Genomic DNA, 27159 nt, shown 5'->3' on the forward strand with positions numbered 1-27159 from the left:
GTCACACAGATTACGTCGTTGAGTGTAGGCAGAGTCTTGTTATTGCACCTTATTGTGATATTACGAGAGTGACCTACATTGTCCGACGTTGTATTTCTCCAACGTACTACAGCGCTGTTAGAGATTGCTCATACAGTGTATCTCCTAGTAGTTTGTGGTATCTAAAGGGCGGCGCAGTACAAAGTTGGCGACCCTGTGGTCCTGCATTTGCTACTAATCAAACGTGCATTCTGAGTGGATAAAAAGTGGTTAGAGGTTTGTCTTCCGGTGAGTCCATCACAGAATTGTCGATTTAGTATCTCATGAAGCAAGTTCTTTCTTGGAAAAACATTTGTCGAAAGCAGATTTGTAGTGTTACTGAGAACAATAACGCCCACTTTAAGCACGCTCTCAGACGTGAATTTACTACTGCTCTGGTTTGTTTTCTCAGTAGAGTGAGTTGTATGTGAACAGAGGAAAGGAAGGAAGATTGGGTTTAGCACCCCATCGGCTTGGAGGTCAGTAGGGACGCAGCATAAGCTCGGAGAGTGTCAAGGATGGGGAAGGTATTCGGCTATGCCCTTTCAGAGCAAGCACCCCAGCATTTGCCAGGAGCGATTTAAGTATATCACGGAAAACCTACAACTGGATAACCGGACGCAGGCTAGAACCGGTGCTCTCTCGAATGAGAGTTCTCACCACTGCTCCACATCGTTCGTACGTTAACAGTGATACGGAGCAGGACGGACAGTTCGACTGACACAAGATGACCGAGATGCACCGCGAGTGTGGGTACGCTGACTGCAATGGAAGAAGGGAACGGCGACGCCACGCCGAGCTGTTCCCGCAGCTGCAGCAACCACATCTGAGAGCTCTTGCATTACCCTGTGTTTTGTGTTGTATATTTCGGTGATGGTATATTACTGGCTTTTCCGTTGACGTGGAGGTAATTCGTGAAACAAATGGGAGAATTTACAATTACTTTATTAGACTATAAGGAGCGACCGGAGACACACGAGTTCCTTGTACCAAACAATCAGAAACATCTCTGAACTACCTAAGAAATTTTTTTGTCACTGTTGTGTCCACCCTGTATTTGCGAAAAGTGCGGGAGGATAGTGAACCTTGGAACACTTCTCAGACTGTTACCTTTATCTCCATAATAGGAGTTCCGTGTATTTTATTATAGCTCGAACAGTCCACGGGGATACTGCCGGTTCATAGTGTCCAACGGGCACAATATTTCGGCGATCCTGCCGCGGGCCGCTCTCTTCGCCGTCCGCGCCCGCGCGCCAGCGCTCGCGAAGACGTGGGTGTCGGAATCTGTCGTAGCGTCGATGTGCTTGCTACGTCCGCCCTGGTCGCCAGTTCGTACTTCTTGCCGCCAGCCCTCAGGAGCTCATCCGCCAGTGCACCTGACGATGGCGACATATCTGATCGCCGAAATATTGTGCCCGTTGGACACTACGAACCGCCAGTATACCCGTGGACTGTTCGGGCAACAAATACGCCGGGAGAAACTGAAGAATCACATTATTTTATTATTGCTTTGTGAAAAGACAGCGTTGACTTTACGTGTGCTACAATCTTTTCTTGAGCTTACAAAAATTACTCTGGAAAAGTAAGGTTTTTAACAAAGGTGAAAATCTGTTCCGAGGTAAAACATCATCATCTACCTAACAACAAATATTCTATTCAAATTTAAATGTGTTTCCAAAGAGGATACCTTTCTTTCGTGGTTACATTGTCTGTGTTGATACGGTGTTTGTATCATCACAATACAATGTCGTCCAGATATGCTTGCACGTCTGAAAAAAATAGACACTGTCACTAACGATTACAGCCGTGATAAAAATTTCTGAGTACATTCGCATTCTGCGGTTATACATTGAGTTTACCCGTTTATGAAACACGAAAATTTGTGCTGGACCGGGAGCAGAAAACCGGCTTTCCCGCCTATCGCGAGCGGGCGCATTAAGCAATTCGGCTAACCGAGCTGAGCCATGCGGGGCTCGTATTCGTGCCGTATCTCATTTGACATCCTCTTTTTACTGTACAGCCACCTCGTTATGTTAATTGCAATTACTGGTGTCACTGAGTGGCCACCTTGCCTAGCCGTGAGCGGTAGCAGCGGCGCTTATCGATATAAGCCCTGGCGTATTATGTTTGCTGACTACTATTACTTCGCGGTTGTCGTGTGTTCGGAGTTGGTTCGGATCTGCCAGTGAGTTTGGGGGCGCTAGCAGTGCATCTCGGATCTGGCAGTGTTGTAGTTGACGCGCGTCACAAGTTCAGTCGGGGCGCGGCAGCAATGAGGTCCGGACAGCCATGACTCGTCCGACAGTTGCCGACTCACACGATTGGAGTGGCGACGACTATCGTTGGTCGTCGGTCGGTCGTCTTGCCGGACGATGTGTATTTGGCCGGCGATCGCTTATGGGTTGTCTGTGAGTGCCAACTCGTGATTCGTCCCTGTTATTGTACAGTCACTGCCGTTAACGTTGTCTGGTTCTTCGGGCAAGTGTTCGTGAAACTGTGTGTAGTTTGTGTGATTTTGATTGACAAGTTATTTTAAATGTTGTCGGCGTACTGGCTCTGAGGAGTCAGTCGGTTGGCCTGGAGCAGCAAGGAATTCTCGGCGGGGCGTAGTTTGGCCGGGGCCGCTGGCGGTCTCTACGCGGTGTCGGAGAGTGTGGCGCTGTTCCCATTGCTGCGAGGTCCGTCGCTCACCGACCCTCGATATGAAAGTTGAGTTTTGACTTAACCTACCAGCAAGGCAAGGCTGTTCACATTGTGTCTTTTGGAATTCGTTGTCGGCTGTTGGGATATTCCCGCGAGCAACAACGTGGATTTCAAGTAGGGAAGTTCTAGCCACCCTCCGCTGGAGTTTCACTGTATTTGGTTATTTGAATTGAAATGTACCAGTGGAATCTTCTGTCTTGTGGCCGTTAACGTTCCGGTTACCTGCCTTTCCGTTGGCGTAAATTTCAGGCAGTGTAGTTTCCTCATCGTGTTGTTTCTGTCCAGCCCGGTGTGTACTTTGACAGCTCCGTGTACGATTCGTTGTGGGCGCCAATATCTTCTACGTTGTGTGGTCTTAGGCTTTCCCGGCGAATTAACTGTTTGTACTCTTTTCGGGTATCGGTCCGGGTGCAGAAGTTTTCAAACCACGATATTTCGACAGCGTTCCTTGCCGTCATCTTCAGGTGATACCTGCAGGTATCGAATAATAAAGTTTGATCAAATAATAAAGTTGTATGTTCGAGTGTAACTGACAGCCCCTTAGTTTGGCCGCTTTACACAATTTATTCTGTCAGTCCTGTCCTGCAGGGCATTTCACGATCATGCCTATCAAAACTTTCACATTTCACGTAATTTCAACTTATACGCTCGCGGAATCCTGGAACCCATCCAAGGAGATAAATACTATATAATCATTTTAGACCTTTGAGACTTGGATACATCATTGATGGTTCTAATGTTTGTGTTTATAAAGTGTCTGTATTTCCATAACACAAGGCGCGTCAGAAATTCATACATGTAGGCAGAAAGCGAAGATCTGAATCATCGGCTGAAAAGCTGAAAGTGTGTACTGTAGGTGAACGAAGCAAAATTGCGCAAGTTCATATTGTTCAGATGGCTGTGAGCACTATGGGTTGGTTCAAATGGCTTTGAGCATTATGGGACTTAATTCCTGAGATCATCAGTCCCCTAGAACTTAAACTACTTAAACCTAACTAACCTAAGGACATCATACACATCCATACCCGAGGCAGGATTCGAACCTGCGACAGTCGCAGTCTCGCGGTTATGGGCTGAAGCGCCTAGAACCGCTCGGCCACCGCGGCCGGCAAGTACTTTTTGGAAAACTTTTTACCTCTAACGTAAAAAGTGAAACACCATATATTTTGGATTGACATGTTTTATCGGTATGCAACCATTTCAGGAAAACTATTGGTTAAAAAAATTGATTGTTTCAAACTGTTCCACGTCACAGTCTGTTGATGAGGTGATTATATTTCACTTATTGGTCCTATTGATTACGATTCGTCAGAGTCGAGTAATTCATTGCCAGTTGTTCACAGAAGTCGAAGAAATTGGCGGTTTGAACTTCTTTCATACTTGGTTATTTTTAAGGTATGTGTATGTTAGCAGGCGAGGAGCTAGCATGAGACTTGAGACTGGACTACTACAACATTTATAAATGGTCCACAAAAACCTTTCTTGTACATCAGTGTATCTATTAGTCGAAACCCGATCAAATCCCTACAACAATTCCTGATATTACACTGCAGGTATAGATGGGTACAAGAAAAGACTTCAATTTATAGTACAAAGAAAAGAGAATCTGTTATTGTTTTGATCTTCTGTTGACATTATTAGCCTGAAAGCGACAGTTTCACCTGCAATCAGAGAGAGCTGCTCAGATTGTCTCTTCGCTGAAGAGCCAAACAAACTGTTACAACTACCTCATATCGTGTAGGCCCCCCGCGGGCAAGCTGACGTGCCGCAACACAGCGTGGAAAGCACTCGGCTAATGTCTGAAGTAGTGCTGGAGGCAACGGACACCATGAGTTCTGTAGAGCTGTCCATAAATCCGTGAGATTTCTTCTGAACATCAGATCGCAAGGCATCCCAAATATGCTCAATACAGGTCCGGGGACACTGGTGACCAATTCTGGACGTGTGGGGTGTCGCATTGTCCTGCTGGAATTTCCCTAATCCGTTGGAATACATAATGGACATGAATGGACGCAGTTGATCCGTGTCACCTGTCGGAGTAATATCAGGGGTGCAATATCACTCCAGTTACCCACTGCCCTCACCATTACAGAACCTCCACCAACTTGAACAGTTTCCTGGCGACACGCGCTCTTCATGGATTCATGAGGTTGTCTCCATAGCCGTTCACATCCATCCGCTCGATACAATTTGAAACGAGACTCGTCCGACCAGGTAACAGGTTTCTAGCCATCACAAGTTCAACGTCGGTGATGACGGGCCCTCCAGTAATCAAGGGTACACGAGTGGAACTACGGCTTCCGAAAGCCCATATCGATGATGTTTCATTGGATGGTTCGCACGCTGACACTTTTTGATAACCCAGCATTGTAATCTGCAGCAATTTGCGGAAGGGTTGCGTTTCTGTCACATTGAACGATTGGTTCTCACTTGTCATTGGTTCCATTCTTCCAGGATCTTTTTGCGGCTGCAGCGACGTCGGAGATATGGTGTTTTACCGAATTCCTGATATTCACGAGCTACTAGTGAAATCGGCGTAAGGGAAAATCCCCACTTCATTGCTATCTCGGAGGTGCTGTGTCTCAGCAATAACCAATCTAACAACTGCACCAGACACTTGTTGTCTAATATAGGCGTTGCTGATCGCAGCGTCTTCTTCTGCATGTTTATACAGGGTAGTCCATTGATAGTGACCGGGCCAAATATCTCACAAAAACTACAAACAACGCAACTCGTCTAGCTTGAAGGGGCAAACCAGATGGCGCCATGGTTGGCCCGCTAGATATCACATATTCGTGTAGTACGTAAAGAAATATGAATGTTTTAGTTGGACCACTTTTTTCGCTTTGTGATAGATGGCGCCTAATAGTCACAAACGTATTAGTACGTGGTATCACGCAACATTCCGCCAGTGCGGACAGTATTTGCTTCGTGGTACCCGTGTTAAGGTGGACCGTTTACCAATTGCGGAAAAGGTCGATATCGTGTTGATGTTTGGCTGTTGTGATCAAAATGCCCAACGGGCGTATGCTATGTATGCTACTCGGTATCCTGGACGACATCATCCAAGTTTCCGGACCGTTCGCCGGATAGTTACGTTATCTAAGGAAACAGGAAGTGTTCAGCCACATGTGAAACTTCAACCACGACCTGCAAAAAATGATTATGCCCAAGTAGGTGTTTTAGCTGCCGCCGCGGCTAATCCGCACATCAGTAGCAGACAAACTGCGCGAGAATCGGGAATCTCAAAAACGTCGGTGTTGAGAATGCTACATCAACATCGATTGCACCCGTACTATATTTCTATGCACCAGAAATTGCATGGCGACGACTTTGAACGTCATGTACAGTTCTGCCATTGGGCACAAGAGAAATTACGGGACGATGACAGATTTTTTGCATGCGTTCTATTTAGCGACGAAGCGTCATTCACCAACAGCGGTAACGTAAACGGGCATAATATGCACTATTGGGCATCGGAAAACCCACGATGGCTGCGACAAGTGGAACATCAGCGACCTTGGCGGGTTAATACATGGTGCGGCATTATGAGAGGAAGGATTATTGGCCCCCATTTTATCGATGGCAATGTAAATGGTGCAATGTATGCTGATTTCCTACGTAATGTTTTGCCGATATTATTACAAGATGTTTCACTGAATGACAGAATGACGATGTACTTCCAACATGATGGATGTCCGCGTGCGGTCGAAGCGGTATTGAATAGCATATTTCATAACAGGTGGACTGGTCGTCGAAGTACCATACCGTGGCCCGCACATTCGCCGGATCTGACGGCCCCGGATTTCTTTCTGAGGGAAAAGTTGAAGGATAATTGCCATTGTGAATCACCGACGACGCCTGACAACATGCGTCAGCGTATTGTAAATGCATGTGCGAACATTACGGAAGGCGAACTACCGTCTGTTGAGAGGAATGTCGTTACACATATTGCCAAATACAATGAGGTTGACGGACATCATTTTGAGCATTTATTGCATTAATGTGGTATGTGCAGGTAATCACCCTGTAACAGCATGCGTTCTCACAAATGATAAGTTCACAAAGGTACATGTATGACATTGGAACAACCGAAATAAAATGTTTAAACGTACCTACATTCTGTATTTTAATTTTAGAAAAGCTACCTTTTACCAACTGTTCGTCTAAAATTGTGAGCCATGTGTTTGTGACTATTACAGCGCCATCTGTCACAAAGCGAAAAAAAGTGGTCCAACTAAAACATTCATATTTCTTTACATACTACTCGAATGTGTAATAAAAATGGGATTCCGATTTAAAAAAAAACGCAGTTGATATCCGTTTAACCTATGGCAGAGCCATCTAGCGAGCCAATCATAGCGCCATCTGGTTTCCTCCTTCAAGCTAGACAAGTTTCGTTTTTTGTAGATTTTTCGTTTGACGCTTATTTGGTGTGATATTTGGCCCTGTCACGATCAATGGACCACCCTGTATATCTCTGTATTTGATTATGAATGCCTGTACAATTTTCTTTTGCGTTTTATCAGATTGTGTATATTAACACCAGCAGAGGGCTTATAATGCTTGCTTGGGGAACAGCTGATACACTTTCCGTTTCACTGGATCAGTTCCCGTCGGTGATTAAAGACTGTAACATTTATGACGAGAAATCATAAATCGAATTGCCCAGCTGAGACAAAACTACGTTGGCATTTCATTTGGCTGTAAGCCGATTGCGATAAAGGGACCCCAGAATTGACTGATCGATAAACATAAAGCCTCAATTTTTCTTAATATTTGTTTGTTTTATCAGCACTGACAATATTAAATTTTCATGTTTTCTGGTGGTTCTTCGTCGTTTCTGGAATATTATTATTATTCTAATTATTGTGTGAAGTGTTTTTATGAAATGCCCTTGCAAACATCGAACATTGGTCATAGTGGTGTACACAGGGCATCAAGGTAAAACCCTAGGGAGACACATATGTATTAATAACATCCCAGAAACACCCTACTGACGATGCTTCTCAAATAAAACGAAGCCAAACGTGCATGGCAACAACGCGTTTTATTTACATGCACAGACGAACCATGTCTCCAAGAAGATAGCAAAAAAAGAAATACTCTAAATACTCTTTCTTAAACAGTCATCATATTGTCGGAATATAATGTCAGTTGGTAATATCATTGACGGAAATGAAACATTTCATAGCAACTGTGATCTTCGTAATTGTACGAAAGTATCAAATATTGTTTTAGTCCTGCATAGAGGACGATGATGTAGTTTAAAAGCAGTGCTTTTATTGCAATCTCTGCTGGAACTGCGAGAGGCACTAAATGAAAACAGCCGTGGCGTAGCGCCAGTGTTTTAATCTTTCCGCAATAACTGTGCCAAAATTACTCTTTGCACGCTGAGCACTGCTGCCCGCCATATTAAGCGCTGCTTGCCTGACAGAAACACTCTATTTTTAATCTGTTATTGCCATGACAGTTTTTTAATTAATTAACCAAGTGGCGGAATTAGGTAGGTCGAGATTATTTCTACTCAAAATAACGAACTCGAATCTACATAAAAGCCCTGTTCTGCAGTTCTGAGAACTCCGTGTTTAAAAAAGAGATGGAAATAATTAAACGCCACAGCGCTGTTTTGGCGGTGATATGGCGGAGCAGGTAAACAACCGGTTTAGCGGTTCTGCGGTTGAAATTGATGCGGATGCTCTGCACCATTGAAAACCGCATCCTACGATAAATCAGTTTTGGCTTTTGCTGCTACACTTTTAATCAAATTTGTTTGATTTTCCACAAACGCGGTTCGCACTCTGTTCCAACAAAATCGTCAATTGTGGTAACTATTCAGCTGTACACAATGGTAAGTACCGAGTGAAACAGATACTTGTAAATATGTAGTGGAATGAGATATGCAGAGCGAGGCAGAAGAGACCTGTATTTTTGGTGGTATTTAGGAATAGTAAAATATAACATAACATAGTACGGAAACGAGAAAACACACATTTTTCAGCGAGCCTTGTAGAGAACTTAAGATTATACAGAGATATTTTTCTCTTACTCAGAGACAGCATTACAAATGCTAGTGTTTCACCTCTTCTCCAAAGATCGCATTTGGAAAACATGTTTAAGTCTTTCGCCTCCCCTACTCAGTACATATTCAATTAAAAGAGACGGGCAGTGCACGAAATAAGTGAAAACGTGGTCTTTTAGAATTTGTCTGTGAAGTACATTCTCCGTATTCCTTGCAGCTTCATTTATCTACGTTTCCTTTATTAATCAGTTGCGTCTACGTTAACACAATGTCTATGCCTTCATTATGCCAATATGTTGCTAGTGACCTCACTTAGGAAGAGGAAGTTTGAAAATCGATTAATAATATACTTCTCACGTCATATAAGTTCGCTACTTTGACACCGGCACAAAACTGTCGCTAATAACATACTGATCCTTTCGATTTTTCTGTAAACTTGAGGTGGAAGGCGTCGCCAAGGGTAGTCCTCTTAGCCCAGTGGAGGCCAACTTCTTCATGGAACAATTTGAAGCACAGGCACTGGACTTGGCCACCTGAAAACCTAAGGTGTGGTACAGGTACGTCGATGATACTTTTGTTGTGTGGAGCCATGGTGAAGAGCAGCTCGGTGACTTCCTAAGACAGTTGAACAGCCTCCATGCCAACATAAAATTTACCATGGAAGTAGAAAAGGACAAAAAAAACTGCCATTTCTAGATGTGTTTGTCACAAGCGATGGTGAAAACCAAGGACACAGCGTGTATCGAAAACCAACACACACGGACCGATACCTGCACAAACTATCAAACCACCACCCGAGCCAGAAAAGAGGCATGATTAATACGCTCTAACGCGAGCAGTACGAATATGTGAGCCGTAGCACCTCAGACGCGAAATGCAACACCTGTAAAGTATTCTGAGAAGCAATGGGTACTCCACATATTATATTAGAAGTGTAACGGAGCCAAACACTCGGTGATGTAAGGAATCAGAAATGCCATACATTCCCAGAGTGACGGACAGAATCGGCCATATATTGCGCAAAACGGCTTAAAGACCATTTAGAAACCGGCAAGGAAGATCAAAGAGTGTCTTAGATCGGCAAAGCAGAAAAGGGAGCCACTTGCAATGTCGGGAATATATCTTACACCATGCACATGCGGAAAAGTTTATGTCGGAATGACTGGACGATCAATCAACACCAGGATCAAAGAACATAAGCGACATTGCGGTTTGGGGCAGGTGGAAAAATCGGCCTTGGCAGAGCACGCACTAAGTGAGACCGACCACGTAATAAAATTCCCCGACACGGAAGTTCTGGCTGTAGAGAAGCACTATCACACGCGCCTTGTTCAGAGAAGCTGTAGAAATACAAAAAGACGCGAACAGTTCCAACAAGAAGGAGGAAAGCCTTAAGGTAAACGGATCCCGGCTTCCCGTACTGCAGCGAACGACCGTCGCAGGTAGCAAGAGGAGAACGGCACCGGAAGTGACCGAAGAGAAGCCCTCGGACGTCGGCGCGCCAGGTACATATAGTCTGCGGCCGCGAGCCCGGCTCCAGTTCACCACCGGCAATGGAGGGTGAAACTTTGACAATGCCAGCCACTCGTGCTGTCAAAACGTCAGTAAAATCATTAGATGAACGTCTGCTGAAGAACCCCGATACAGAAGACAATAGGCCGTTTGTCAAACTTGGGTTTGTTCAAATGTGTGTGAAATGTTATGGAACTTAACTGCTAAGGTCATCAGGCCCGAGGGAGGACTCGAACCTCCGCCAGTACCAGCCGCACAGTCCATGTATGCAGCGCCTTAGACCGCTCAGCTAATCCCGCGCCGCAAACTTGGGTTTAATCGCAAATAAGTAACAGCGATCGTAGTCACAAAAGATGTGAATTCCCAGAAATTACGTTGACTGTCGTCGATTGCTGAATTTTAGAATTTACTTAGAGGCTACAAGAGGAATAACCGTTCATATAAAGCTTATTAAAGACTATTAAAGTTTCAGTAGCTTGATCTATCAGTTGTTCCATTCAGGCTAGTGAGTGTATACAGAGGACCGCCAACTACCAGTTTGAAATGGCGGATCGCTTCTGTAGGTTGGCGTCATTCGCCCTATTTGTAATGTACACTGGTGTGCAAAACTTGAGGACGAAACTTTCACATGATGTATCACTGTGAAGTAACTTAGCGCGATGCTACATTAAATTGCAGTACAGTACAGTACAGAAGGCAACTGGACTTTACAAAAGGGGAGACATGGCTCTGAATAGGGTTTATAGTCACCAAGGATGGCAATACATACTCAGCAATGTTCTCCCATGCTGGCTAAAGGTATGGTAAGGAGATTTCCATTCCTCCACCAGCGCGACTGACAGCTCGTAGATGGTCGCCGGTGAATGTGGAGGACGTACCTGCAATACGTCTCCCCAAAACATCTCACAAGTGCTTTATGGGATTTAAGTAGACGGAAGGGGCAGGCCAGTCACTTCCCGTAGTAGCCTCTCTTTTTTGGAGCTCTGTCATCTACGCAATTCAATTTGGTCGCGCATTATCATCCATAAAAATGATGCCATGGCCGAAAGCACACCTGAAAAGACGCCACAAGAGCACAAGGTCACAATAACGTTGACACGCGGTATTTGTATTATTTTCAAAGATTTGTAGGTCAGTACGCCCATGTAACGCTAAATCTCCCGACACGACAACACCTAGGCCATCAAAACGATCGCGATCGACAGTGTTCCTGTGTGAATTATGCGTTCCCATCTCTTGCCATATCAGGGTACGTAATGCGCCCAACAGCACTGTCACACTTGATCCTCGCGGTGGTCCAGGTGTTATGGTGTTGAGAGACATCGTACTGACCTACAAACACGATACACTCACCGGACCGGTCAACATAATTGTGACACTGTACTCCTTCGCCATGTGGGTCCTTTCAAGGATATATTCGCCCCAGACATAATTCTTATCAATCTCAACGCTAGGCAGTATCGAACAGCGGAGGTGGAGGAGTTCTTGACACGGGGGGATATTCGGCGAAAGGACTGTCCTGCCAGTTATCCTGGCTTAAATCCCTCGAGCACAGGTGGGCTGCATTGGGGAGACGAACTCCAGCACGTCCACATACACCCCCGACCATCCAGCCTTTATGGGACGCACTCCCACAACAACACCACACTAACTTTATTGCCTCTATGGAAGTACGTTTCAGAGCGTGAATTATCGTCCATGGTGACAAAACACCCCCTTAATAGAGCATATCCCCCTATTTCTAATGGCCAAGCGACCATTATTAATCACGCTCATTTCAGTGTAATTCTTGTCTTCGAATAAAAGTATCATTGATGTTCGCCTCATTCCGTATTTTTCAGTTACTTCCTGCACTACATTGCTGCAGTTCGTTCTACGTATCATCCAAATTCCATCGAACTATGTTACGTAGCAGATAAACACCACGTGAAAGTGCACGTCTAGCTTGCCAACACCACTACATACGCGCGTTTATTACTGTCTTACACTCTGAGTAGCCGGCCGTGGTGGCCAAGCGGGTCTAGGCGCTTCAGTCCGGAACCACGCAGCTGCTACGGTCGCAGGTTCGAATCCTGCCTCGGGCATGGATGTGTGTGATGTCCTTAGGTTAGTTAGGTTTAAGTAGTTCTAAGTTCTAGGGCACTGATGACCTCAGATGTTTAGTCCCCTAGTGCTTAGAGCCATCTGAATCTTTTCTTTACACTCTGAGTATGCTTTCTCTTACATTAAATTTTACATGGTAAACACTTTTATCACGTATTTGTGCCTTAAGCGGTAACAATCTGAAACTATAACGTGGTTAACTGTAGCGTCCATTTAAATCCTGACACGTTCACATTGTGAGCGGATTTCCTGACCTCTTCAGTTAATGCGTTAGTAGTCCGGTACGTGGTGTTGTGTGTAGAAATTTGGTTAGTTTGTTTTTTAATTTCCTATTATTTAACTACCTTTCTTTATAAGCAGATCACTTGATGATAGCTTCTTTAGAAGTCGAAAACAGTCATGGTACTTTTTTTGTGCTTCGAAGCTGTAAACTACACTGCTTGAAACATGGTTCAAATGGCTCTGGGCACTATGCAACTTAACTTCTGAAGTCATCAGTCGCCTAGAACCTAGAACTACTTAAACCTAACTAACCTAAGGACATCACACACATTCATGCCCGAGGCAGGATTCGAACCTGCGACCGTAGCGGTCGCTTGGCTCCAGACTGTAGCGACTAGAACCGCACGGCCACTCCGGCCGGCCACTGCTTGAAAAAGAGGAGAAGCAACCAGAGGACGTGGTCGGCTGTGAATGTAACTTTTGTTCCTCGCGTTTAGCGTTTTTACCGGGCTATGTGGGATATATGACCGGCTTAAAAAGACTCAGATACTGAATGGTTACTGTGGAAGCTGTGTGGATGATGAGAAGTGGCTGTAATTTTTATTATCTTTGCCTCAGCGAGTTCTGTACCTTAACAGACGGGTGGAAGAATCTATTTGGCAGACAGAGTTAATGTTATGTGTTTACCAAGTTTGTTACAATGTGCCGTTGGCTATCATACTGTGGAGACTTATTTAAGGGATGCTGCCTTCCATGTCAGTAAATATGGTATGAGGTAACAAGTAGGGTATCACAGATTTTACATTTGCTGCGATCGCTAACATTTGCGTGACGTACTTAACGAACATTATCCATTTCGCGAGTTCTTACGTGGAGGAGAAATTCATGGTTAGCGAAACCTTGTCTACGTAGATATTTCACTTCACAATTATCATGCATGCGTTCAGAAGCAGTTACAACAGTCTTCACCTTTCTAAATGCACGTAATGTACAGACGATGCCTTTTCCAAATTGTTTAACGCATCAGTACGGTTTCCTACTTGTGTCTATGTGACTGCTAGCGACAGTGTCTGAAAGAGGCGTGGAGTAATAATTCGATGTAACAGAAAATCTTTAAATTCGTGTGTTCTGAGCTATAACACAAATTTAGGTAGAAACTGGTTTTTGATTTTGTCAGCCCACAACTTTTGTGCTTTCGCTTGATGATTGAAAGCTTGCTGAGCATGATACTTCTGAACAGACATTGCACAGTCACGTGTTCACTACCTTAAATTTTTATGCACCCACTGAACTCAGTGTCACATATTTAATAGGCATTTGCTTCCAGATTAGAACACAGAAGAGCGATTCTTTTCAGGTCAAATTCCAGCAGGTACTACGTAAAACAGAACACATCTTCCATTCCACAGATGATATTACAAGTTCAGGGCCATGATGAACAGTTCTTTGATATCCTCAGGCAGCAATGATCATTTACTTATTTCTGTATACTTCCGAAGTTGTATCCACAAATACACGTTCACTTAACACACGACAGTTAACCTCACATAATCTTGATCGTTGAAGGGTAAGCTGCTGGTAGCGTGTTTTGCAGATAGTTATCCTCATGCTCAAAATACTGATAATTATAGGCAGAGGAGAGACTGTAAATTACTGTTTCCAGATCAACGCAATAAGGTTTACAAAATTAGACAAACAGTAAGTTGTGCAGTATTAGTTTCAGTTAATTTCAGGAAGAAATTTCTGAGAATATACGCATAGCATTGTGTGATACTGAAACATGCATTGCGGGTATAACATGGCAGTGCATTGCCGGAGCTGTCAATTGTACTCAGATGATTCATATGAAACAATTTTCGACGTGATTGTGGACGCACGACTAGAATTAACAGACTTCGAACGTGGACTGGTAGTTTGTGGTAGAAGCATGTGACATTCCATCTTAGCCAATCGTTAGATAATTCTGTGTTCTAAGATCCACAATACCACGAGTGTGCCTAGAGTACCAAATTTCAGGTATTACATCTCACCACGGACAACGCAGCGGCAGACGGCCTTCACTTAACGACCGAAAGCAGCGGCGTTTGCGTAGAGTTGTCAGTAGTAAAAGAAATCAACACTGTGAGAAATAAGAGCAGAAATCAAAGTGGACCATACGAAGAACATATCCATTGTGATAGTGAAATTTCCCGTTAATGGGCTATGGCAGGCGACGACCGACGTGAGTGCCTCTACTAACAGCACGGCATCTCCTGCAGCGCCACTCCTGGGCTCGTCACAGTATTGGTTGGACGCTGAACGACTGGAAAATCTTGTCATGGTCAGATGAGCCCCGGTTTCAGTTGTCAAGGGCTGATGGTAGGGTTCAAGTGGGGAGCGGACCTCACGAAGCTATGGAACCAAGTTGTCAACAAGGCACTCTGAAAGCTGGCGGCGGCTCCGTAATGGTGTTGGCTGTGTTTAAGTGATATGGACTGGATCCTCTGGTCCAGCTGAGCAGATCATTGACTTGGAGACCATTTGCAGCAATTCATGGACATCATGTTCCCAAACAAGGATGACAATGCTCCATGTCTCCAGGACATGATGCTTAGCGAGTATTTTGAAGGACATTCTGAATACACTACTGGGCATTAAAATTGCTACACTACGAAGATGACGTGCTACAGACGCGAATTTTAATCATCAGAAAGAAGATGATTAGCTTTTCAGAGCATTCACACAAGGTTGGCGCCGGTGGCGACACCTACAACATGCTGACATGAGGAAAGCTTCCAACCGATTTCTCATACACAAACAGCAGTTCACCGGCGTTGCCTAGTGACACATCGTTGTGATGCCTCGTGTAAGGAGGAGAAATGCGTACCATCACGTTTTCGACTTTGATAAAGGTCGGATTGTAGCCTACCGCGATTGCGGTTTATCATATCGCGACACTGCTGCTTGCGTTGGTCGAGATCCAATGACTGTTAGCAGAATATGGAATCGGAGGATTCTGGAGGGTTAAACGGCACGCCGTGCTTTATCCCAACGGCCTCGTATCACTAGCAGTCGAGATGACAAGCATATTATCCGCATGGCTGTAACGGATCGTGCAGCCACGTCTCGATCCCTGAGTCACCAGATCGGGACGTTTGCAAGACAGAAACCATCTGCACCAACAGTTCGACGACGTTTGCAGCAGCATGGACTATCAGCTCGGAGACCATGACTGCGGTTACCCTTGACGCTACATCACAGACAGGAGCGCCTGCGATGGTGTACTCAACGACTAACCTAAGTGCACGAATGGCAGAACGTCATTTTTTCGGATGAATCCTGGTTCTGTTTACAGCATCATTATGGTCGCATCAGTGCTTGGCGACATCGCGGTGGTCGCTTATTGCAACCGTGTACTCGTCATCGCCATACTGGCGTATCACCTGGCGTGATGGTATGGGGTGCCATTGGTCACACGTCTCGATCACCTCTTGTTCGCATTGACGACACCTTGAATCGTGGACGTTACATTTCAGGTGTGTTACGACCCGTGGCTCTACCTTCATTCGATCCCTGCGAAACCCAACGTTTCAGCAGGATAATGCACGACCGCATGTTGCAGGTCCTGTTCTGGATACAGAGAATGTTTGACTGCTGCCCTGGCCAGCACATTCTCCAGATCTCTCACCAATTGAAAACGTCTGGTCAATAATGGCCGAGCAACTGGCTCGTAACAATACGACAGTGACTACTCTTGATGAACTGTGGTATCGTGTTGAAACTGCATGGGAGCTGTACCTGTACACGCCACCCAAGCTCTGACTCAATGCCCAGGCGTATCAAGGCCGTTATTACGGCCAGAGGTTATTGTTCTGGGTACTAATTTCTCAGGATCTATACACCCAAATTGGGTGAAAATGTAATCACATGTCAGTTCTAGTATAATATATTTGTCCAATAAATATCAGTTTTTCATATGCATTTCTTCTTGGTGTAGAAATTTTAATGGCCAGTAGTGTAGTTGGAGCGAATGGCTTGACCACCCAGGTCGCCCGACAGGAATCTCATCGGATATTTATGGGAAGTACTCAACAGATCTGTTCGTGCACAAAGTCCTGTACCGGCAACGCTTTTGCAATGACGAACAGCTATAGCGGCAGCATGGCTCAGTATTTCTGCAGGGGATTACCAACGACTGGCTGATGTACTACGCCCGGTAACAGGAAATCTGACACAATATCAGGAGGTACCTCACGACTTTTGTCACCTCAGCTTATATATGTGCACTCTAATTTGTAGCACTGTATTTAAGTGGGTCACATGTTTCACCACCCAATAAAGCAGACTTGAAAGTTTTCGGAAAAATCTGCTTGATGTCACACTACACCGATGGCCAAGGCAATCGGAGTTTACGACAATGTCGTAATAAGGTAACATTTTAAACGTTAGTCAGCGATTTTTCACAACCACACTCAATATCCGCTAAAGGACAGCATCTCTATGGAATCACCGTACTGGGAAAAAGATACAGTTGGCGTTCTCTAGCATCAGTTTCTTTTCCAGTAGATCTAGCGACCTTAATTTTCAGTTTCTTTCTAAAACTTACGTGTATATAAAACAATCCACAATTAAATATGGGAAATACATTTGCATTCTGTCTGTTGACAGGGCTAATAGGAATACACAAAAAGTTAATAGCATACACTCATAGTAAGTGCAAAACAAGACAATACTTACCTCACAATGCGACTGGCTAATGTTCCTCAGACTCAGCTTGAAAATGCGATCCCTGAAAAATAGAAAAAAAACGTGTGTTTATTACAAAATAAGTCATCAGTTGATATGTGATGCTTGGTGTCATCTGAACGAAGGAAATTAACATTTTCTTCTTTGTTTATAATGAACAACTCAACGTATGATGTACCATACAATACGTTTTTACCATTTTCTTTTAACCTCTGTTCCTCCAATTTCTTTCTTAATGCAAACTATAGAGATGATCATTTATGGGAAAGCGTACAAGCATATATTTCACGGTCTCAATTACGTAAATGCGATTTTTAAATATTCCATACGTTCTTAACATGTGTGAACAGAGGATCAGAGTATTACAGTAATAGGACGTCATCGCAATACACTGAAGCGACAAAGAGACTAGTATAGGGGCCGGTCAGTGTGGCCGATCGGTTCTAGGCGCTGCAGTCTGGAACCGCGCTACCGCTACGGTCGCAGGTTCGAATCCTGCCTCGGGCTTGGATGTGTGTGATGTCCTTAGATTTAAGTAGTTCCACGTTCTAGGGGACTGATGACCTCAGATGTTAAGTCCCATAGTGCTCAGAGCCATTTGAACCATTTGAATTAGTATAGGCATGCGTACTTGAATACAGAGATTTGTAAACAGGCGGAATACTGCGCTGTGGTCGGCAGTGCCTATATACGACAAAAAGTGTTGGGCACAGTTGTAACATCGGCTACTGGTGCTATAATGGCAGGTTATCAAGATTTAAGTGAGTCTGAATGTGGTGTTACAGTTGGCCCACGAGCGACTGTACACACTATCTACGAGGTAACGATGAAGCGGGGTTTTCCGGTACGATAATTTCACGAGTGTACCGTGAATATCAGGAATCCGGTGGAACATCAAACCACCGACCTCACCGCGGCCGGAAAAATATCCGGCAAGAACGGGACAAACGATGACTCAAGATCAACGTGAATGAAGTGCAACCATTCCGCAATTGCTGCAGATTTCAGTGCTGGGCCATGGACAAGTATCAACGTGCTAACCATTCAACGAAACATCATCGATGTGGGCTTTCGGAGCCGAAGGCCCAGTCGCCTAACATTGATGACTGCACGTCACAAAGCTTTGCTCTTCGCCTGGGCCAGTCAACACCGAAATTGGACGTTTGATGACTGGAAACAAGCTGCCTAGCCGAGAAACATTTTGCCTAGCCGACCTAGTGTTTCAAATTGCATCAAGTGGAAGGACGTGCATGGGCATGGGGCAACCTCATAAATCCATGGACCCTGCCACGTCGGGTGGCCGCGCAGTCTAGGGTGTCTTGTCACTGTCCGCGCGGCTCCCCCATCGGAGGTTGGAGTCCTCCCTCGGACATGGGTGTGTGTGTGTCGTCCTTAACATAAGTTAGTTTTAGTTAGATTAAATAGTGTGTAAGCTTAGGGACCGATGACCTCAGCAATTTGGTCCCGTAAGACCTTACCACAAATTTCCAAATTACAATGGACCCTGCATGTCGGTAGTGGAATATTCAAACTGATGGAGGCTCTATAATGGTGTAGGGTATGTGAAGTTGGAGTGATGTGGGACCCCTGATACGTCTAAATACGACTCTGACAGGTCAGACGTACTTAAGCGTCCTATCTGATCATCTGTATCCTTTCGTGGCCACTGTGCATTCCGACGGACTTGGGCCATTGTAGAAGGACAATGCGACTTTCCACAAGTCGAGAAATGCTACAGAGTGCCACCAGGATCAGTCTTCTGAGTTTAAATGCTTACGCTGACCACCAGACTTCCCAGACATGAACATTATTGAGCACACCTACGATGCATTGCAACGTGCTGTTCAGAAGAGATATCCATACCCTCGTACTGTTGACGATTCATGGTGTCAGCTCTCCAGCAATACTTCAAACATTAGTTTATTCCACGACATGTCGTGTTGCGGCACTTGTGCGTGCTCCCGGGGGCCCTACACAAAATCAGGCAGGTGTACCAGTGTTTTTGGCTCTTCAGTGTATACCGCTTTTAGCGTTGTCTCCGTTGAAGACAATTTCGTGAGATATAGCGTCGTCCTTCACTAAATATTTGGTATCACATCTGCCGTTCCGATGAGAATAAGAAACCTGTAAAGCGAGCTACAGGGTCTGACTACAGGGAATCACTGTCTGTGCAGTAATGCGTCTGATTTAGAATGGCTTGTCGTTGTCGTCCGTGAGGGCCTACAACACGGTGGAATAAAATACATCTTTCCAAAACCACATTACAATAAGACTGTGATCGATCATAATCTAAATCTGTAGTTTGACCCCTTCTCTGAATACCCGCCTTTGTCGAGAGTCATTCGATAAAGAGAAGAAGAATTCACGGTATCAACACGCCGCCGCAGTCGACACAGAAATGCCTGAAGATCTCAGATACACACATGAACGTCTCGGCGTATTGTCTGTACAACTATCGAAAAGTATTCGTTTTACATCATTACTTTTTCGTCGTGTCAATAAAGTTTGTGCGGATAAATGTATCTGAATTCTAATGCCGTCTTGTGCTGCTGTACAAACTAAGCAGCTAAAACGAATGTGGTCTGATGTATACTTAGATATCACCGAGGAAAATGAAGGGTAGATTGTTTAAAGCATACATTTTCCACCATGCATCTCTGCACTGTTTTGAATCTTCCTGGTGGATTAGAAATGTGGACCGGAGAACCCAGAACATTGCATAATGCGGGTTACTGCTTTACCGGCTGAGCTATACAGATCCGATTCACCACCGATTCACTCACAGCATTACTTCCTCAGCATCACTCTGCTACATTCCAAACATCAGAGAAGTTCTGCTGCATACATCGCTCGAGTGATAAACCTAGAAGAAAGAATGTTGCGGAAAAATGACAAAGCGCATTCAGCTGCAGAGTCAAAGATTTTTTATGTAAGCATTTCTCTTTCTCACACTATTACCCCTGAGTGGAATTAGACATTAGCTAGTACTCCGACCCCCCCCCCCCCTCCCCCGTCGGCCGTCTGTTGCCCACCCACGCTGCCCCACATTATCATCTAAATGAACTGTAGAATGAAAGACTTTTATTGGAACACTTTTATTTTTGAAATGATGAAAGATGAATGTAGTTTCTGTATGTGTGTGTGTGTGTGTGTGTGTGTGTTAGAATGAGTGATGAAGGAATTCGTGGGGCGGCACAAGTGCTACAACAACTCCTTCTCCGTATTACCCTCCTGAACCCACCGATTCCATATTCTGCTAGCAGTCATTGGATCTCGACCAACGCAAGCAGCAGTGTCGCAATATGATAAACCGCAATCGCGGTAGGCTACAATCCGACCTTTATCAAAGTCGAAAACGTGATGGTACGCATTTCTCCTCCGCACACGAGGCATCACAACGTTTCACCAGGCAACGCCGATCAACTGCTGCGTGTGTATGAGAAATCGGTTGGAAACTTTCCTCATGTCAGCACGTTGTAGCTGTCGCCACCGCAGCCAACCTTGTATGAATGCTCTGGAAAGCTAATCATTTGCATGCCACAGCATCTTCTTCCTATCGATGAAATTGCGTCTGTAGCACGTCATCTTCGTGGTGTAGCAATTTTTTTGGCCAGTAGTGTATACTGCAATGTACCACAGTTCACTTCGCGTGGCTTTGAACAGTTTTGTGAACGAAATGGCATTTGTCAAGTGCTCCGTTTCACCCCCAACGGAGAAGCAGAGCGCTTCATATGCACTTTCAAACAACAAAAAAATGGTTCAAATGGCTCTGAGCACTATGGGACTTAACATCTATGGTCATCAGTCCCCTATAACTTAGAACTACTTAAACCTAACTAACCTAAGGACATAACACAACACCCAGTCATCACGAGGCAGAGAAAATCCCTGACCCCGCCGGGAATCGAACCCGGGAATTCAAACAACAGATGGGCAAACTTCGCACCACCCACACACGGGAACAGTTGCTGCAACTCTTTCTCGCCTCCTATCGCTCCCACCCACTAGACGGACCGTGACCGGCGGAGCTTCTGCATGGCCGCCGCCGTTGGACTCTGTTACACTTGCTACACCCACCACAGGATCCGGCGCCGAAAATGATCCGTAAGTATCGCTTTGGGCGCCGCGATATTGTTCTTATCAGGGCTTATAGCAACTGTGGGCTCTGGGATGAGATCCAGCAACGCAGTGGCACTTTTACTTAATCGTAGGTTCCGGTGGTTTGCAGCGCCTCCACCAGAACCAAATTCGTGCATGTCATCTGTCACGTGATTCTGCTGCTTTCCTTCCTCCCTATTGACGGCCTCACGTGACCGCACGGGCGTCGCAGCCACCGACTGGCGCCACCAGTGCACCCCAGGACGAGCGGACGCGCACTCGCCCCGCCGTCCCCATTCGTCGACCCGATGGACCCTGGACCTGGACCGCCGTCGCTGTCGCTGTCGCTGGCATCGCTCCAGGACACGCCCTGAGTCCTGGACGTGTGCCTAGGCAGCAGTTTTCCGGAGGATGTTCGCGTTGCCTCGCAAGCCAGATGGTGCTGTACGTACTCTACAGTCACGGTTCCCGGCTCATCTCTATTTCCGGCGTCCTGCCTCCTCCTTCGTCCAACCCCACCTTCCCCCCCCCCCCCCCCACCACCACTCCTCGTTGTAGTTCGGTTCCTCCAAACACATAACGATGCGACATATCAGGGGGGAGGAATGTGCTGGCGTAAGCTGTCGCCAGCACACCGGTCGGGTAAAGATGCAGCGCAAGGATCGATAATACTCGCTGTATCAAGTCAACCTAACAGGGAAGAGGCCAAAGACACTCTCGCAAACAACACGCCACCAACGCCCTCCCGACCGCAAGTATTTATATCGCCGCCACTGACTGGAGGGCCTCACTCACTTGCTCTGTCGCCGAGTCACTCCACTTTGGTTTCCATCTGTATATGCAGAGAGTGGCATAGTTATCAATAGTTATCACAGGGTATAACGATATATAACATCCACAATTGTGTAATAGCAAGGTTAGCAATATTGTCAGTGAACTGTGATTTATTTTCAAAGAACATTCTTAAGAATTTATTTTATTTACTAGCGATTTATGAAGAGCTTTAACACACTTAACCACACTATGTAAGCATGGGAGTAGTTGCCAGGGAGAAACTGATGAAATCATAATTAAATTCCTTTTAACAAATGGGAATTTTATTCACTTTAATAGTGCCTTAAAGCATTTTTAAAAGCAACAGATTTAAAATTATAATCAGAAAGCCCCCTCTAAATATCAAAGTTACAATTTATTCAGAGGCAGAAGGATATAAGTTTTGACTGGATGAGCTTTTTGGCAGAGAACCTTGCCGCTCCCTTTTGACACGGCCATAGTATCGAGCGCTCACAACAGCCTCTGAAAGACTACACTTGTGCAAATGTGCAACACACCAGATAACTTTAAAGTAAGAGTTTTAACAATTTACACGAGCTCACAAACTATGCACCCCGCTGTAGGAGGGATGGAAAAGGTACAAAACAGTAACAATTAAAATATTAACCTTGCCACCGAAGGTGCAACTTGATTTTAACTTCTAAGAAAAGTCTTACGGTGAAAGGGTAGCAACTTTATACACCAAAATGATCATTTAAATAAAAGCCCATGAAATGCAATCTTATATAAAATTCTACAAGTTTGGCCAAACAATAGTTAAGATGCTCTACAATACACAGATACCGCCAGTCAATATCATAGGCAACAATATCAAAGTTTCCTAAGATCAAAACATATTTCAGGTATTAGGCCGTTACACTCCAAGCAATAAATTCGTTAACACATCAAATCCGACAAACATGACAGAGGCAGCTACTAACGTACAGTAGATTGACAGGCAGATTACCGAACAACCAGAACCGCAGGTTGCTCTAACCCGCCTCTACTACACAAGGGAAAAACGGACCATCCAATTTGTAAACAACCGCCTTCCCGCGGGTGGAAAAATGGAGAAGAATGTTGGGACGACCCCAAAGCAAAACGGCTGGTGACCTCACCAAGAAAACAAGTAGGATTTAACAAGAGTAAATCAAACAACGTATCACCAATCACTTAACTTCTAATAAACTGCGATTTCCCGAGAAGACCTGGCGCAGCACCCCCCAAATCGCTCTCCCGAACCGTCCGCTGCCAGCCGCTTCAACGGACACAGGAAGGCGCGTAGATCTCCCGTCTCACGGCGTCGCAGCTCACACTGGCTGGACTGATGTCGTGGGTTGACTCCTGTTGCTCTCGTGTCGACCGCGAAGCCACTACGCCTCGCTATACGGCACGGCCCACTGGACTCACGTGGCGACCTCACATGCACCGACACACAAGTCATCTTGTGTCTCAGTGCGCGACCGACCAACCGATCGATCCAACCGCCAGAGACCATCACTTGACCAGTCCGCCCCCGGTAGCTGAGTGGTCAGCGCGACAGACTGTCAATCCAAAGGGTTCGATTCCCAGCTGGGTCTGAGATTTTCTCCGCTCAGGGACTTGGTGTTGTGTTGTCCTAATCATCATCATTTCATCCCCATCGACGCGCAAGTCGCCGAAGTGGCGTCAAATAGAAAGACTTGCACCAGGCGAACGGTCTACCCGACGGGAGGCCCTCGTCACACGACATTTCATTTTTCACTTGAGCAAACCCGAGCAGACTGGCGACCTAACGCGCAGACTCAGATGTAGGAACTAACTCCAGACCAGGCGACCACTCGCTGAGTTCTCTTACTGGCGGAGTGGAAAGACTCATTTTGCCTGCTTTAAAGGTTGATTCGAACGACAGACATACTAGCACTCCTAACGACAGGCAGACACTAACTGCCTAACAAATGCGGAAGAGAGACAGACAAGCAAGTTGGGGACGAGAGACTGACCCTGACTGACCCTCTGGCGACTCCTTTTCTTTTTCATTTATTATAGTAGTTGTCCATGGGACTGGCGACCGTAAATTTTCCCAAATCTCAAATACCTAATTAACGCCAGTTAATTGTTAACGTAACGACCGCACATTTACTTTCTTTATTAAATTTACCCTTTTTCAAAATTAATTTCCACCAATTTCATTTACATTTTTCCTTTCATTTAGATGTAACCCTTCGTCCCTCGTTACCGACAGATTAACTTCGGTGCCGATTGCTTTTCCCAAATTTCCATTAGGTACACGCGGTTTAATTTTTCACAGTCATTAAGGTCGACAAGTGAGGGGGAGGTTATATACTCTTGCAGTTGATACTCTATCAGATTACCTGAAATGCGAATAAAAGTTAATACAGAGCACGTGTTGGTCATGCTCACTGATGTGAGGTTAAACATTATGGGAGAGTGAGAGACCAATTTACTGACGTTACGAATATTACTTTTATCAAAATATAAATCATACCTTTTACAAGCTACGAAGTGAGAGAAAGTCTGCGTTGGATACTACAAACAGTATGTGATGTTCTTTTATGATAGTTGTATTTAGTGTAATTTTTGGAGATATAATCTCTGAGCGAACATTGCAATTTTGTTGGCGAGGAGATCTGACGCCATATTTTATTACGAAATTATTTTTCCTTGTCCTAGCGCCCTCCCACAAATTTCTATCAACAGTTTTCCTTCTTCCTGTGCCACGCTCATTTAACACCCAGTCCGAGTACCAACGTAACGCCACAAGGTACAGGGTGTAAAGAAATATATGGTCACCGATCTCCATACACTGCGGGTTAAATGCCGCATTATGCACTCGATGCATTTCATCATATGAAAATAAGAGAAACTATAACTCCTCTTACCACACTCCTGCAGAATTAACAGTCTAACGAGTACGGTATATGGACTGAGAGTAAATCGAAGGAAGATGAAAATAATGAGAAGAAACAGAAACGAGAACGCCGAGAAGCTAAACGTCAGGATTAGTGGTCACAAAGAAGATGAAGTTAAGGAATTCTGGAATCTAGGCAGCAAAATAACCAATGATGGACGGGGCAAGGACGACATAAAAAGCAGACTAGCGCTGGCAAAAAGAACTATGAACTGTGGGAAAACCTTAACAGAAGAGAATCGAAGCATTTGAGATGTGGTTCTACAAAGGAATGTTGAAAATTAGGTGGACTGCCAAGGTAACGAAAGAAGAAGTACTCTGTGGAAATGACGTGAAACGCAATATATAGAATACACTGTCAAGAAGAAGGGAAAGAATGTTAGGACTTCTGGTACGACATCATGGAATAACTTCCACTCCACTAGAGGGAGCTGTAAAGGTTAAAAATTGAAGAGAAAGACAGATTGGAATACAGCCTGCAAATAATTGAGGACGTAGGTGGCAAGTACTACTCTGAGATGAAGAGGTTGGCACAGAATAGGAATTCAGGGCAGGCCGCATCAAACCAGTCAGAATAATGATGAAACAAAAACAGAGTCTAATCTCCACGTCGAACCATCTAAATGCACTGTCACCGTACTACCGTCTAGCACTTGCGCACCACTTCACCACCATGTAAGATCACCGAACAAATTATTAGTGAACCCTTGTAAGGTGTCAGGCAAATCCAACACCTTCCATGAAAACCCTGACGAGATACGTAAATCCAGTAGTATGTCACATAGCTCCGAATAAATTGTGACATTAAATTAACCAAAGTAATACGAGTAACGAGTGAGCAAATGGAATACCACAGACTAACACAAGAATGCCTAAATGCATGTCATACCTTCCCACCGTGAGACAGACGCAGTTCCGAGGGGAGAAACGAGAACACAAGCCGAGAGCAGAACCGTGTTAAGCTAGAAGGAACTACGATAAGGGACGGACTGGACACCCACGTCGCCAGCCTACCACTAGGACAACGCCAGCTGCAAGTTTCAGCGTGAGACTTTTTCGCGTCTCTGTTACGTTAGGACCACCCCGCAGCACATGTTAAAAGATAGAGCCCTCCAGAAGAACAGTATAGATCGTACTACATCACTAAAAGGGCCACACCAGCTGCAAGTTTTAGCGTGATACTTTTTCGCGTCTCTGTTACGTTGCAAACTTTAAAAACATTGCCCCACCACGAAAAGTATAACGTTTCTCATTGGATGTACAGAATTTTTGTAGGCGGAGCTTAAGGTTAACATTGAGACCCTGATTGGTCAGATGAAAACACAGCCAGATAGTTTTTTTTGAAACCAACTTCCGTAAATGGCAGTAAGGAGAAGTTAGAAGAAGTTAGTTAGTTCCGAGACGGCGAGCTGGATGGCTGCTGCGCCGGCCGCTGCCCCCCTGAAGCTGCCTAACCAACGACAAGGTAATGAACGCACGCGATGCTGCATTTTTTTGTGGTCATCAGTCTACTGACTGGTTTGAAGCGGCCCGAAACCTAATTCCTTTCCTGTGCTAACCTCTTCATCTCAGAGTAGCACTTGCAACCTACGTCCTCAATTATTTGCTTGACGTATTCCAATCACTGTCTTCCTCTACAGTTTTTGCCCTCTACAGCTCCCTCTAGTACCATGGAAGTCATTCCCTCATGTCTTAGCAGATGTCCTATCATCCTGTCCCTTCTCCTTATCAGTGTTTTCCACATATTCCCTTCCTCCCCGATTTTGCGTAGAACCTACTCATTCCTTACCTTATCAGTCCACCTAATTTTCAACATTCGTCTATAGCAGCACATCTCAAATGCTTCGATTCTCTTATGTTCCGGTTTTCCCACAGTCCATGTTTCACTACCATACAATGCTGTACTCCAGACGTTCTTCCTCAAATTAAGGCCGGTATTTGATATTAGTAGACTTCTCTTGGCCAGAAATGCCTTTTTTTGCCATAGCTAGTCTGCTATTAATGTCCTCCTTGCTCCGTCCGTCATTGGTTA

General features: G+C 45.0%; 1 protein-coding gene across 2 annotated transcripts in view; it reads right to left on the minus strand.

Moving 5' to 3' along the window:
• The window catches only part of LOC126282014 (semaphorin-2A-like), a 408361-nt gene that overhangs the window by 172791 nt on the left and 208411 nt on the right, over positions 1-27159 (minus strand). For both annotated transcript variants that reach the window (XM_049981407.1, XM_049981406.1), the window contains exon 3: positions 17297-17348. In XM_049981407.1, the coding sequence (XP_049837364.1) occupies positions 17297-17348 (52 nt within the window). The remainder of the gene's footprint in view (positions 1-17296; positions 17349-27159) is intronic.

This window comes from Schistocerca gregaria, chromosome 7 (assembly GCF_023897955.1).
Source record: "Schistocerca gregaria isolate iqSchGreg1 chromosome 7, iqSchGreg1.2, whole genome shotgun sequence".
Taxonomy (NCBI): Eukaryota; Metazoa; Arthropoda; class Insecta; order Orthoptera; family Acrididae; genus Schistocerca; species Schistocerca gregaria.